Source organism: Sebastes umbrosus, chromosome 17, assembly GCF_015220745.1.
Source record: "Sebastes umbrosus isolate fSebUmb1 chromosome 17, fSebUmb1.pri, whole genome shotgun sequence".
NCBI classification, from domain to species: Eukaryota; Metazoa; Chordata; class Actinopteri; order Perciformes; family Sebastidae; genus Sebastes; species Sebastes umbrosus.
In genome coordinates, this window is record NC_051285.1 from 1,569,412 (window position 1) to 1,585,209 (window position 15,798).

General features: G+C 39.3%; 1 protein-coding gene across 1 annotated transcript; it reads right to left on the reverse strand.

The window, feature by feature from the left end:
• Positions 1–1,660: 1,660 nt before the first annotated feature.
• Positions 1,661–15,482, reverse strand: slc37a2 (solute carrier family 37 member 2). The gene is made up of 18 exons (XM_037748711.1): positions 15,013–15,482; positions 12,631–12,712; positions 11,434–11,524; positions 11,040–11,118; positions 10,803–10,938; positions 8,956–9,032; positions 7,688–7,854; positions 7,552–7,589; positions 7,124–7,276; positions 5,745–5,835; positions 5,569–5,631; positions 5,157–5,242; positions 4,943–4,991; positions 4,288–4,361; positions 3,951–4,029; positions 3,565–3,662; positions 3,361–3,425; positions 1,661–1,950 (listed from the first exon to the last, which is right to left on the reverse strand). Exons 1-18 carry the CDS (start codon positions 15,069–15,071, stop codon positions 1,935–1,937), a joined length of 1,503 nt encoding a protein of 500 aa, XP_037604639.1. The 5' UTR covers positions 15,072–15,482; the 3' UTR covers positions 1,661–1,934.
• Between the last annotated feature and the right edge of the window lie 316 nt (positions 15,483–15,798).

A 15,798-nucleotide genomic window follows, 5' to 3' on the forward strand; every position in this document is an offset into this window, starting at 1 on the left:
CAACAATGTGTTAGTCCGACTATTAATACTTTTTAGGTTTCCCGCCCCTATCTGTAGCTCCAAAACCCCAAAAATCCATTATCTCATACTTTATGTATAGTTTTACTTTTAAATATAGCTGGGCTCTGTAGTTTCTAGCAAACGTTTCTCAAACAGGAGGAAACTTTGAGTTTGTTGGGGACTATTTTCAGCAGCGGATTTAGATATCAGGCGGAAATAGACTGTATATAAAGATGGATGACGCGTCTCCACTTCCTCCCACTGTACAGAAGTGAAGCCAAAACAAAGAATGTATGTTACTAAGAAGTGAAAGTCAATTGTTCGTTTCATTGCAACATCAGCGCCCAGCTGCAGAGCTACACTTCCGCCATTTTGGACTGAAAGCGACTACCGGACGCCAGTAAAACGTCCGCCTACAAAGTGGCCCCCAAAAGTAACACAAAATTGTTTCTGTTTTATTGTCATATTCTATGTTGAATAATAAGCTATTATAAATATAAGAAACGTTTTCAGTCCAAAATTGCATCAGCGGCTGTTGTCAAAAAAACACCGGAGTTTCATCTCGTTGCTTCTATACTCCAAAATTACCCGGATACGGGGGCGGCACATCTTGAGATTTGGATTTGGAGGCAGAGTCTGTGCAGTAGTGATCGGGAAGGTGGAGCCGCGGTATCGAGGTCACCCGCCCGAACCGATCGCGAGCCGAACACGGAGAGACTAACAGCTGTCAATCATGACGTCTCACCCCCTTTTTATAGCATGAAATAACTAATTAAAACCAAACTTAGCAGAAAAATTAACACTTGAACAAACAACATCATGATAAGAACTACCTAAAATGTGATAAAAAAATGTATTTGACATGTACTTTGACTTTTTAGTTTGGCCAATATCCCATTCGTTAACATGGAAGGGGGCGGGACTTATAAGCTATACTGCAACCAGCCACCAGGGGGCGATCAGGATGTTTTGGCTTCACTTTTGGGGAGCTGTGATGTCGTCCGTCTTTATAAACAGTCTGTGGGTGTAATACTTCCTAGTAGGATCTGTTCATTGTTGGTTTTGGTGTTTTCATGTTGACAATAAGTAGAATTAAATGAAGTTAGTTGTGAGAAGATGTTGACCTTTGCTGGCAGCTTCTGTTTATTATGTCTGTTACTTCCTGCTGTAGCTCGTCGTCAAGTCGAGGTCTGACTGCTCTCGTTTGTTTGGTTGTTTAGTTGAGTGTTCATTGTATATTTTATTTTATAGAAATGTTTTGCAGTGGTACGAAACTCTGAGCTAAGTAAAAACCAACCACTATAATAACGATGTTATATACTTCTACAGCAGGTACTTTTTAAAGTGAACTTTTTACTGATGCTAAAAGGTTGAAAGTGGGAACGGTGCCGTCTCTGAGTCTCAGGGAATCATTTGTCTTTACCTCTCATTAACTTTCATTTCCTGTCATTAAACGGACGATGACCATGACGTGGGTTCTTTCTTTTAAATGATGCAAAAAGTATATATGTTTTTAAGTATATAAATATAATGTATATAATATCAAATATAGCAACAGCACGTACTACCAAACTGAAATGTGACATATAATTGACCTGAAATGGTGAGCGTTGTGTGGATGCAGCGACTACGGAGGCAGAAATTAAGAAAGAAAACTCAGTACAGTATGTACACTTTTAATGATAAAAGAATATTAAAACAAAACAAAGTTAAGTTAAAAAGGCGTCGTCTCCATAAAGACATAGTTCTCTCTTGTTTTACAATAAGAAGAAGGCTTCAGTGGTCCGTTTAGTGCCTGAAATCTTCCACTGGTGGCTCCGCTGGTTTCCATTCAGCCTAAATGGAAAGAGGTCGTCGTGTCCACTGAGGTCAGTTTCAGCATTGTGTCCCTCTTTTCTATGTTTGGTTCCCAGTTTGATTGTGTGTTGAGTGTTTCAGATCTCTTTGAACCTGGAATAAAAAGATTTGAGAATGACTATTAGACATTTAGAATGAAATCAAATACTGTTTAAAGGGACTATTTGTAACTTTCAGAAATGCTTGTTAACAGCGACATCTGTGGCCGTGAAATCAATGAAAGTCAGCTTCGGGCTCGCGCTTGCTCGCTCTAAATAGACATGAAGGAGCATCACTCAACACAGTGAGGCGACACACGTCAGCTAAAAGCACAATATCACTCTATATTTCAGCTGCTTGGCAGTAATGTTAGCTGACCAGACCAAGGTCTCTCCATGAATCACTGCTGATACTGTGTTTGCTTTTCCTGCCTCAGCGAGGCAGCGGGGCTCTGCAGCTAGTAACGTCTCATCTCCGCCTGCAGCAGGAGAGAGCTCTGACCGGGTGCCGAAGGGAGACACCGGCACCCGGTCGGTAACCGGACGATAACGTTTCTCGCTGAAGAGTGCCGTCACTTCACAAGACACGGGAAACCTCTGTTGGTCTGGAGGAGCTGCAGCAGTTATTTCTGCACAAATGTCCACTGAACATTCACTAGATATTCTCAGAGCTAAACTAACTCTTCTGCAGTGTGGAGTGAGCAGCATGCACGTCTAGAGGTGGAGCGAGTACACAAGAACACGCGCGCTGTCTGAGTGAAGGCAAGCAGGCAGAGGAGGAGAGTACAGCGGCAACACGCGAGCGCACATGTATCCCAACCCGGTACATTTAGCTTCTTAAAAAGTTACAAACAGTCCCTTTAACATCCTAATTTTATTCGTTGTTTAAAGGAACAGTTTGAAATTTTAGGACATACACTTACTCGCCGTCTTGCCGAGAGTTAGATGAGAAGACTGTTAGCTTAGCTTAGCATAAAGACTGGAAACAAGGGGTAACAACTAGCCTGGCTCTGTCCGTGTGTCTACGCTGTTCAGACTCAGACTCCAACACAAACTACACGGAAGCACCAAAACCTCTTGGTTGTATCTAGTGAAGCCCGTCTGTTAAACAGTGTTGGCCGCGGTCGGGGAGACCTTGGTCTGGTCAGCTAACATTACTGCCAAGCAGCTGAAATATAGAGTGATGTTGTGCTTTTAGCTGACGTGTGTCTCCTCACTGTGTTGAGTGATGCTCCTTCATGTCTATGTAGAGCGAGCACAAGCGCCAGCAACAGGACGCTGACTTTAGTTGACTTAACGGACGCAGGTGAAGCTGTTAACAAGACATTTCTGATTCTTACTAACAGTCCCTTTAAAAGCTGTTTTAAACGTGCTTTTTATTTGTAGTTTTTGTAAACATTTGCTATCATGTTGAAAAATATGCAAATATTAATCTCAAGTGACTTCCTGAAATGAATGTAAATAAAGGTAAATAACATTGAAAACAGCGTCAGTTTCTTGATCCTCGGCCGGTGGTGGTACTCACCCTCTGGCTCGGGGAGAACGTCGACACCAACCCTGAGCTTCTTTATATACGAGCCTGGTCAAAAACTGAAGACAAACAAACAATGAGTCAGTCGGGGAGTCGTTGCTGGACTGGAATAAGCAGCAATGAATGATAAAAAGATCTCAGCTAATGTTGTTGTAGTGTGACAGATTAAAGATGAACAGATGAAGAGAGGTTTCTGACCAGGCAGGCGAAGATGTCGGCAGAGATGAGCATGTAGAAGACGTTGTTCCAGCCGGTGGGAGAGATCACGCCGGCTAACAGAGGACCGATCGCAGCTCCTGCAGAGAAAACACCAACGTCACCGACTACGTTTACATGTACACGAATATTCCACTATTATTCAGAATATGACAATATTGTGAATTTGATACGGGTCATATTCTGTTTGGATAGCCTTATTCTGAATGGAGCATTAAGATTAAGACATGTGGCATATAAAAGAGGCTAAACCTATACAGCTGATGAACTACACAGCTGGTAATAATGTTAGTTTGATCCATTAATAATATTACATATAATGAAAAGAGGAGCTTTAAAAGAGTGAAGTAAAATAACTCCGTACGTACCGATCGAACCGGTCCCGTCAATAATCGCCGTCACCGTTGACAACGCCCTGGAGTTTCCTCTCAGACTCTCGTGTGTTCCCTGTTACACAACAAACACATCAAAATATACTTAAAGTACCAAAAGGAAAAGTACTCGTTATTACTCAGAACTTGAGTAAATGTACTTAGTTACATTCCTGCATTGCAAAGACATCATGTAAATAGAGAGGACGTAGTTTAAATGTTTAATCTACGTCCACTAAATGTCATCAGAGTTAGTGCTTTTGTTGGATGATAATTTGTTGACAGACAGCAGGGACATAAACCAGTGAGTTTCCCATGATGCTTCAGGTCTTACCAGGTCAGCAGATACAGCGGTAGTGATGAGGGCGTACGGTCCGTTCACCAGGCCTCCACACACCAGCAGCATTCCTACATACGGAAAAAAATACTGTTAATAAACACTTCCTTTTCATGAAAATGTATGTTTTTTTCTACACTCTTTTCTATACCAGGGGTCAGCAACCTTTACTATCAAGACACATTTTAAGCCAAAAAAACTAAAAACAGTCTGGAGCCGCAAAACATTTGATCATTGTGATGAAGGTAACACAGTTTATAGTCTAAGTATATAGTATATAAGTCTAATGCAGTGAGGGCCAAAGAGACAATGTACTACGGAGTATTAGGGCCACATTGAGGGAAAAAAAACATCTGAGATTTACAGAATAAAGTCATAACTTTACGTGAAAAAAGTAGTAATATTACAAGAATAAAGTCACAACTGAACGTGAAAGAAAGTCGCAATATTACGAGAATAAAGTCACAACTTTACGAGAAAGAAAGTGATTAATGGACCCTGTTACTCTCTACTTTTTCCTTAAAGTGAAACATTTCCCCCAGGAGTATTTTTCCTAAAATCCCACAAGGTTTTGTTCTTTAACTTTAGCTAATTCTAGCAGAGAAAAACTAAACCGTTCTGAGAAATAAAACAAGAAATAAAGAAGTCTTACCGACTGTAGTACCGAGGCTCCTTTGTCCGATGTAATTATAGAGGAAAAGCTGCAACATGAACAAAACAAACAATCAGCTTAACATATATCAGTCTACTGCTGGTATGTTAGAAAAATATCAGGCCTGGTATCCGCCGCCGGTTTAAAGGGTGCAAATGTGTCAACAAATCGTGGCGTCATCATAAAATATTTAGATTTCTAAGAAGAGCCTCACCATCGGAGCAGCAGTGATCAACATGACGCAGCAGGTCGTCGCTCTGCCGCCCGTGTAGTCGGACACGAGGCCCGCCATGATGCCTCCTGTAGACACACAGCACATTCAGGTCAGATCACGTCTGTGATGATCTGTTACACTCATTCAACTTTACTGTTATCTAGTTAAAACAGGACGTTGGGGAGCAACACATGTTAATAACAACTAAGAATTTAAAAGTTAAAACAGGATCCGGGGACAGTTGAATCTGAAATATAGACCCGAGGTTCAGTAGACGTTTCCTCCTGTGATCAGAGCTGATCCATTCAGGTATTTCTGTCATTTATTTAGTATTTCCTTCCATTTCTTCTGCAATAAACACGTTGAAAAATGAACTCCTAATGTGACCGATTAGTCGAGGCTCAAAGCTTACCAATGATTCCTCCGACATCAAACAGTGTCGACATGTCTCCCGCCTCTTTGGCCTCAAAATGTGCTGAAAATGAAACACAACAAAACCCACATTAACTTTAGAAACATGACTTTTAAAGATGTGTATAAAACTATAATGTATGATGTATATTCTCCTCGTTGTGTGTAAATACTGACCTACGTTGGAGATGTAGAGAGGAAGCCAGTACAGGAAGGTGTAGCTGACCAGTTTGGCGAACATCAGGCAGAGAGAGAACTCCACCACGCCCTGAGAGACACATAACAACACCATGAAAACCTCTCAGCACGTCAACATGTCTTTATTATCACTGTGATATCATTCACTATCAACTGACAGGAGGCTGGTTATGTATAATATATCAAATGTTGACAACATGCTTGGAGTTTTATACCGATGTTACGGCTGCAACAAGCGATTTTCATCATCGATTAATCTGACGATTATTTTCTCGATTAATCGGTTAGTTGTTTGTTCAATAAAATGTCAGAAAAATGTTGACCAGTGTCTCTAAAAGACCAAGATGACGTCCTCAAATGTCTTGTTTTGTCCAAAAACTCAAAGATATTTAGTTTACTGTTATAGAGGAGGAAAGAAACCAGAAAATATTCACATTTAAGAAGCTGGAATCAGAGAATTTAGACTTGTTTTTAACTAAAAAATGACTTAAACTGATTAATCAATGATCAAAATAGTTGGTGATTAATGTAATAGATGACAGCTAATTCGTTAATCGTCATCATTATGGAATATAAAAATGTTGTTTCACTTTGTCTCAGTACAAAGCAGCTGCAGAGGAACTTACTACCTCTAACACCTCTGATACCAGGCTGCGTTAAAAAACGCCTCCCTCAATAACTACGTGGCCTTCGTTGTGTAAAGTAGCACCTTTGCTCTTTTTCTCAGAATATGACTACTATATTTAATAAAAGTGTCATAATGTCTTCTCACTATGGCAGGGGAGTGACATTAATCATTACGAATGATGACGCTTTTATTAAATATAGCAGTAATCTTCTGAGAAAACGGCTTTTGCTCCCAAGAAACTCTGTCTGTGGGTGTCGTGACTCCGAAAGAATTTAAGAAGCACAATTTGAATTTTAGGAACTTGAATAAATATGTTTTCCTTATCAGTATTAATGTTTCTATGTGTGTCTTTTCTATGTGATTTTAAACCCAAATGTAAGTACTTGTACTCGGTCTGAAAAGCAGTGGTATCGGTGCATCCCTAATCCTAATGCCACGGTGTCGTTCCTAATGCCGCCTCCAGAGGGCGCCAACGTAAAGGATTTTCGAACACACACAAACTTAGATCTGTGCTGTGTTTCACTTCATTTTGAGCTTTCGGTCTAACAGATCTTCATAAGAGCAAACTAAATAAAGTGAAACACTGCAGAGATCCAATATGTCTTTTATCAGTTTGGGCTCTTTGATGCTTCCAGCATCTTAGCAAAGATTAAGCCAGGGAGTAGCGGTGGTCGTCCTGCGTTATAAATAAAGACTTTGGCTGGTTAGAAACAGACGTCTCTCTACTCACCGGTATACTGAGAGCCCCGCAGAAGCTGATGGCCTCGGCGTGCTCCTCCTCGACAACCTCCGCAGGCTCGGCGGTGATGGAACCGTAGGCGGGTCTCTCAACGTGGGTCGAGTTCTGCGAGACGGTCTCCGGATCGACGCTCTCCTTTTCGCTCTGACAACACAAACACACACACATGAGCATGAGCTCAAGCAGTGTTGTTGGCAAAATACTCTCTGAGTTTCCATCTTATGTTTTCCATTCTATGTATTCTTTTCCATCTCATTTACTCTGTTTTTATGTTCATTCTGTGTCTATTCCCCCACCCCCTTTTGTAAAACACTTTGAGCAGCTTTTCTTGTATGAAAGGTGCTATATAAATAAAGTTTATTATTATTGTTATTAATATGGATGAATTAGGAAGATGGATGTTTGTTGTTTTAACTCACGTGGTGCTGAGGAGGAGTACAGTTGACGTGTTCAGGTTCTGAATAAGAGATAAGAGGAACAGATGTCATTGGTCGGTTCGGATATACACTATAACCATGGTGTGTGTGTGTCTAATGTGAAAGAACAGAAACGTACTCTCAACCAGGAAGAAGAAGCACAGGACCCCAGTGGAGGCGATGATGAGTCCGGGGACGATGAAGGACATCCCCCACTCCGAGGACACGAAGGCTCCAGCGATGAGGGAGCCCAGGATGTTTCCCACGGAGGTGTGGGAGTTCCACACGCCCATGATGAACCCACGTCTGAGGAGCAAAACACAATTCATCAGTTAGTCGTCAAACACGTTAAAGACATAGTTCAACATTTTGGAAAAGACGCTTATTATAGCAGTCTTTCTGGAAGTGAGATTATGATCAACATCATGTCTGTGTGTTGAGGTCGGATCATTAGCTTAGCTTAGCATGAACACTAGAAGCAGGGGGAACGGTTAGCCTGGCTCCGTCCTGTTTCAGCACATAACTCCTCCCAAAACCACAAATTGAAGTTTTTACATTTGTGTGTACAGATTAAACAGACAAGACACAACGTGTTAATTACGAAGCTTTAAAGGTGCTGGTAGATGTATTTGTGCACTTCAGACAGAGCCAGTCTGAGAAAAGTCTGAAAAATGTCCAAAAGGTGTCCAAAAAAAGTCCCAAATATGTACGAAAAAAGGCGGAAAAAAGGCATAAAAAAAATCTGAAACATGTAAAAAAAGTCAGAAAAAGGCGGAATAATGGCATAAAGAAAAGTCTGAAAAATTACCCAAAAATGTCCAAAAAAAGTCCCAAATATGTACGAAAAAAGGTGAAAGAAAGGCAGAAGAAAAGTCTGGAACATGACCGAAAAATGTAAAAAAAAAAAAAGTCCGAAAAATGTTTGAAAAAATGTCAGAAAAAGACGAAAGAAAAGTCCCAAAAATATCCAAACAAATGTCCGAAGAATGTCTCAAATATGTTTGAAAAAGTCCGAAAAATGTGCTTGTTATTGTCAACTAGACAACGTAATTGTGCATCATGATATCGCAATATATGATTACATCACGATTCCATTGAATTATCATATTGACCTATTGCCCAGCCCTAATTAGACTGACATTGCTCATTACTACAGCGTTTTGTTCTCCATGTACTAAACTAAATAACGAGGTTTGACTGGACCCAATCAGGCTTTTGTGGCACTAAACTTGGTGTATATTTGAGGGGTATTTTATATTCATGATGTGTATTTGATGCTTGTGGTTCTGAGATGAATCTAACTCAGGAATCACTGTGCTGTCAAAACGTGACAAATGTGCATGTGTGAGTCTGCCAGCTACAAAAAAAGCCTCTGATGCAGCATAGTCAGCAGGACGGAGTACTCACTTCCCCTTTCCAAACCAGTTGCCGACACAAGCCACCACTGCAGGCCAGCCGGTGGTCTGCATGAGCCCGTTCATGACCTGCAGAATGAAGCAAACAGAGAGTCGGTGTTAACGTACTGCATTAAAGCCTCTTAACGCCGGTACAACTCTACTTAAAAAAAGGAGAAGGAGAGGAGTCTTAACATTCCCACACCAAACCTACAATAAGCCCAGACGCACTCGTGCAGTCATGTGATGCAGCTGTGAGTCATGTGATGTGTGTGAGAGGAAAGCGTGACTAAGCCCCCGTGAGATCTCCACATTATTAAAGAGAAGAGATGATAAATGAGGTCTGTACTGACCCACAGAGATCACAGCGACCACACCTGTGAGGAGGTTAAAGGGTTGTTAATCAGTACCATACATCAGTGATAGCTTCATGTAGGTGTTACAGTTTAGAGCTGCAACAATTAATCAATCAGTTGTCAACTATAAATAAATCGCCAACTATTTTGATAATGGATTAGAGTTTCAGTAGTTTTTTAAGAAGTCTAAATCCTCTGATTCCAGCTTCTTAAATGTGAATACTTTCTGGTTTCTTTCCTCCTCTATGACAGTAAACTGAATATCTTGGAGTTGTGGACAAAACAAGACATTAGAGGACGTCATCTTGGGCTTTGGGGAAACACTGATCTACATTTTTCTGACATTTTATAGACCAAACAACTAATTGATTAATCGACAACGAAAACAAACGTTAGTTGCAGCTCTAATATCGTTGTAAATTGAAATTGAATTCTTTGGGTTTTGGACAAAACATGTCATTTGCAGTTATTACCCTGGGCTCTGGGAAATTATGACGGATATTTGTAATCATTTTCTGACATTTTAGAGACTAAACGAGGAGAAACAGGGAAATAGTAATAGTTGCAGAAGCAGCTTTAATACTGTACACAAGAAGGGAAAGTAGCACGTGTCCAAAATTGGCTTCTTCCCTTGTTTCGGAGGTAAACCGACTCCTGATGGTAAAGGCTGATGTGTGTGGTTATTACTGGTCAAAGGGACTTTTAAAAAAGACTGAAGTGAAACTAAACTCTGCCTTAACTTGTACTGAGGTTGCATCCACAATGAGACTGACGTTCATTTCCCGTAGAGTCAAAGAAGACAAATGAAACCTGGCTTGTGTGAGTGTGTGTGTGTGCTGCACGTTTTGGTGGTGAGTCAGCAATAAACAGATCTCTGAGTTTCCCTCTTTCTCCAATATGTGAGACTGTTGTATGCTCTAGTTCTGCCTTAAAATGGACAAGAGGTTGTTTATATTCAAAGCTTCCTAATTCTGTGCAAGGTTTAAAGGTACATTGGGCGTTGTACCACAACAGAAAGACAAAAGACAGGATGTGAACCTGCTCTTATATTCATAGGCAGATATTTTGGTACAAAACTAACAGTGTCAAAGGAAGAGTTTTACATTTTGGAGAATATTTGCTTTGCAGAAATGTAAACACGTCGAACAGGTTCATCCAGCCTTGCAAAACTTCTGTGCTACATCTCCAGCTATAGTGCGGGAACAAGATACGGTCAGTGAGCAGAATGGGAACATCAATCAACAGGGTCTTTTGATTGGTCTATTCATCAAGACAAAGGGTGCACACACTTTATTTAAGTGACACTCTTGCTGTTTGTAGCTCCCTACAGGTAGTGCAAAGTTAAAGAGTCATTGAGTCACCAAAATTTAAAGTGGAATTCTGGTGGTTAGATTTGGCGATTTGTTGTGTGCATGTGGAGTTTCTGGGGTCAGGGTGTCTCCTGTGTTTACAGACGGTCAGGGAACAAAAGAAAGTGCACGACTTTGTGATGTTGTGTCTTTACCTGGATGGCGGCGTAGTAGCCTAACGAGTGGATTTTCCAGTAGAAGCCGAGGCCAAACAGACACGTGAACAACCCGCTCATCAGCATCCCAAAGCTGAGGTAGTACCGCAGAGGCAGGCGCTCTCCAAATATCCCACTGTGAACACAAGAAAGGATTAGGACTCAATGTAAGACATACAAACACACTCAAAAGGGACACAAACACAACAAAGGCTGCCGGCGACAGCACATACAGACCTGAAGAACATGCCGATGGCGTAGGCGACCAAGAAGGAGTTATCCAAAACCCCAAACAGCGTCTGATAGTTGTCCTGGTCTAGAGGGACGACACAGATCAAACCATTAGCTTTCTCCATGTAATCGTTCAGGATGGTTTAGTAAGAGTTGTGCAGCATCAAGAGCCCTCAACAGCTTCCCACCCACCCACCAACACGGACACTTATATTTGCTAAAAGGCACGACTGATCCAGGGAATCAAACTGGGTACTTTTTCCACAGTACAAACTAGAACCACTGTGTTTTTGCAACTGTCTGCTACGTAGCACAAGGGATTTCTGCAATGTCCCAGTGCTGGTCTGCATTATCTACTCTAAAGTGAAGTGTCCAAGTTGACAACAAATGAAGGACTTACCGAACGGCGCCCAGTCACACCAGGTGACATTGTTGGTGATGTTGAGGTCTGCTGGTCGGACGGCTGAGGAACAGTTTCTGTGCAGCTGACTCTGAGTATCAGACAGAAAAACATAGATGTAAGCAGGTGAAACGAGCCCGATAAAACACTCACAATACAGCACTAGATATGTTTAGATATTGATATTATTAAACAGGGGTTGCAGGAAGTTGTGAGTGCAGACATTTGAGTAAAAAAACAGTAATTTCTCATGTATAAATTGTATATTTTATTGCCTTTCATAATATTAAACATGCCCACTTTTGCTGCAAATAATCTGTCTGTAGCGTTAAAGGACCATACCATAGCTGCTGCATGGTTTTAGACCATTTATTAAAAAACATAAACCAAGAATCTAAACAATCAAATGCTTTTTCAGCATCTAAAGCAATTATTGCTAAATTTAAAAATGTATATAAATAAATAAATAAAAAGAAAAAATAAATAGAAGAGTAAATAGGGGAATTAATACAAAGGTAAATAAATAAATAATCAAATTACAGAATTATCAGAAATATCAATTTTGTCAATTAATTAATGCCTATATTTATTTTTAATGTTATTTTTGGTACATTTAATGTTATATTCATTTATTTATTTTTGATTTTGGCAGAACTGCTACAAGTGAACTGGGTGAAAATAATGCTTTCTTAAAAGATGTATGCATGACGTCTAAGAGTGAGGGAACTAATTCAGCCAAAAAGCATATTTACATATTAAACAGAGCCTCATAAACCTCGGATGTGTCTGGTAGGAGTTCAGGTAAATTTGCATGAGACAAAAAATCTTCAATCGCGGCTGCATCTGAGTTATCTGTAACTTATTTTGATAAAATTAACTAAAACTTCTGCTGCCTCCATGCTAATATGACATCTGTGGCTTTAGTTTCAGGATTATGTGCTATCTGATCGCTCAATTTAACCTTGAGTGGCACTATTAAGATAAAGATTTTGTCTCTGGACAAGAAATTCAGTTGTCATTTGTCTCCTTCCTCGTGTTCTTTAATGAGGATAGGGGAAGACATTCTGTTAAATCTAACTGGATCCATGATGAAGGAGCTCCAGAGAGCATCTAACAGATAGCGTTTGACCTCTGACCCTCACTCACGTTCCTGTAAAACCCCCTGTAGATAAGAAGATATTGAATTGTCCCAGTCACCTTAACAATGCTGATAGGTTTCCGTGACAGATGGTACGCCGTGTAGAAGAGGAAGGTGAGGAAGAGAATGAAACCGCGATACCTGCAAAAGAGAGATAAAAGAATTAGGAAGTCTTTATAATATATATTTCTAGTAATGTTATAATTACTTTATTATTAAGTTATATGCAAGTACTGTAACAAAAGTATTGATGTAGAAACATATGCAAACTGCTGCCAGCATGTCATGGTTTATCACATAGACTAGAAACATGGCATGGCATTGTGAGAAAAGAGCTTTAATTAACACAAACTATTCATTACTCTGAAGTATTTTACAACTAACAGGCTGCTGGAAATACTACTGAGTGATGTGTAAATGTGTAAGAGCACAGGTACAACGTTCAGTCAGGGTGCTCATAACAAAATATGAACTATTTTGATAATTGATTCATTTTCTTTGTCAATTTTTAAGCACAATTTGCAAACATTTGATGGTTTCTGCTACACAGATATGTGGATTTGATGCTTTTTCCTGTCTCACATTATAGGAAATTAAAAATATTTGAGTTTTGGACTGTTGGATGAACAAAAAAATAAGCTATCTGAAAGCATCCCTTAGGGCTCTGGGAGAATATGATGGGCATTTTTCAGTTTTCTGATGTTTGAGAAAAAGATTGTTAGATTTATTGAGAAGGAAAGTAATAATGAGTTGCAGTTCTGCTTAGTTTTTCCTCATAATTATGACACCGTCTTATTATTCTGACTCAGTAAGTCATAGTTACAAGATACAAAGTAATTATTTAGATATAATAATGTTTTTTATTTAATTTCTCATCGATTTATGCTGTAAAATTGGCAAAGTAAAGTACTGAATAGTCACCACAGTGGGAAAGCCTTTCGTCTTTTCCCAAATTCCTTGAATTCTGGATGTTTATCGACGACCGTATTGATTCGTTAAAAGGTCAAATCTGTGTCGATAAGGGAGGAAGCTCAGAAATGCACATTTTTTTAATGGAGTTTGGCGTGGCCCTAGTGGACATATCTGAACGAAAACAAGGAGTAGTAATTAGTTTGTAACAGGTAGTTGGGTATAGAAAATTAGGTATTTACAAGCACCCAATATAAATTCAAAGATATGGCTTTTTTTTTTTTTTCTGATGGAGTTTGGCGTGGCTCTTCATTCTCACATTAAACTCCAAATGTACCTGGTGGACATTTCCAAACGAAAACCAGTAGTAGTAATGAGTTTCTAACAGGCAGTTGAGTATAGGAAATTATATATATATATATATATATAATATTTATATAGTAAACACTGGTTTTACAAGCCCCCATTATAAATCCAAAGAAATGCCATTTTTTTTAATGGAGTTTGGTGTGGCTCTTTATACTCCCATTATAACCCAAACGAAAACAAGCAGTTGTAATGAGTTTCTAACAGCCAGTTGGGTATACAAAAATTATCTATATATATCTCTATATATAATATATATAGAGATATATATATAGTGGACACTGGTTTTACAAGCCCACAATACAAATTCAAAGAAATGCAATTTCTTTGAATGTTACAAAACTTGTTATAACTGCTTGTTTTCGTTTGAGGTTTAATGGGATAATGAAGAGCCACCAAACTCCATTAAAAAAAATGCCATTTCTTTGAATTTGTATTAGGGGCTTGTAAAACCAGTGTTCATTATATAAATATATATATATTATATATATATATATATATATATATTATATATTATATATTATATATATACATATACATATACATATGTAATTTCTATACCCAGCTGCCTGTAAGAAACTCATTACTACTGCTTGTTTTAGATGGGGTTTAATGTGAGAATAAAGAGCCACACCAAACTCCATCCAAAGAAATGCCATTTCTTTGGATATGAAAGTTTTTGAATGGAGTTTGGCTCTTCAATCTCCCACCAAAACAAAAAACAAGCAGTTATAACAGGTTTGTAACTGGTAGTAGGGTGCTAAAAAGTAAGTATTTATATAGTGAACACTGGGTTTACAATATGCCAATACCAAATTAGGTACTGATATAATGAACACTGGTTTTACAAGCCCCCCATACAAATTCAAAGAAATGCCATTTTTGTGAATGGAGTTTGGTGTGGCTCTTCATTCTCACATCAAAACCCACACGAAAACAAGCAGTTATAACACGCTTATAACCGGTAGTAAAGTGCTGAAAAGTAAGTATTTATATAGTGAACACTGGTTTTACAACATCCCCTTTAAAACCTCTCAGAATGTGTGTTTTATCTGTGTAGTTAAGCCAATCATTTACCTCACAGATTAGAGATAACACTCATTACAGAGCAGCGGCTGTAGATGAGAGGATGCCATTAGAGGAGGAGAACAATAGAACAAACTTACAAACTATCTCGAGAAAAGGACGTGATGAATCGTATGCCGGGAGCCAGAGGAGTCTTCATTGTTCGATGAAAAGTTGATTAAAACTTTTAAAAACAGTTAAATTCCAGTCATGTCGTCGGGAGAAGTAGAATCAGACAGTTTATAAAGCGACCCTGGTGCTGTTTGAAGCAGGCTCACGCGACCGTTAGTGACGGTTAGTGACGGTTAGTGAGAGTAAGCGCTAACTTAAAGAATAAAATAGTAACCGAGCAGCTTCCTGATGGGAGGTCGAGTCCGTAAAGGTCTCCATACTGTCCGGGTTTATATTCGGTACCGGGTCCAGAGAGCCAGCCTACCGGAGCGGAGGAGATGGAGAGGAACGGCGGCGTGTTTGTGATTATTATTAGACTATAAAGATGAGATAGTTATTCCACGAGATGTTTCCAGACGGAGCATCCCGGCGGAGGAACACGTGATCCACTTCCGGTGACGTGTGAGTGAGGAGCAGGGATAAATAGTTCCCAATATGGGGGTCGCGACCCCTTCTCAAGGGCCGCCACCGTTACGTCAGAGGGGTCGCTAGATGATTAATGGGGGAGAGGGAGTGGTGGGATGTAATTAAGGAAAAAAAAAAGTAAAGGAAAAAAAAAAAAGAAGGAAAAAACAAATATATATATATATATATATATATATATATATATATATATGAGTAGTAAATGAAAAACAAAAAACAAATATATATATATATATATATATATATATATATATATATATATGAGTGGTGGAATGAAAAAAAAAAAGTAAAGG

Bases quoted from the DNA above. Each gene is read 5' to 3' on its own strand.
- slc37a2 (XM_037748711.1), bottom strand. From the start codon at position 15,071: ATGAAGACTCCTCTGGCTCCCGGCATACGATTCATCACGTCCTTTTCT. The intron at 4,992-5,156 runs GTGAGGCTCTTC...TTCATGTTGCAG, and splicing joins TGATCACTGCTGCTCCGATG to CTTTTCCTCTATAATTACAT. The intron at 4,362-4,942 runs GTAAGACTTCTT...TTCCGTATGTAG, and splicing joins GAGCCTCGGTACTACAGTCG to GAATGCTGCTGGTGTGTGGA.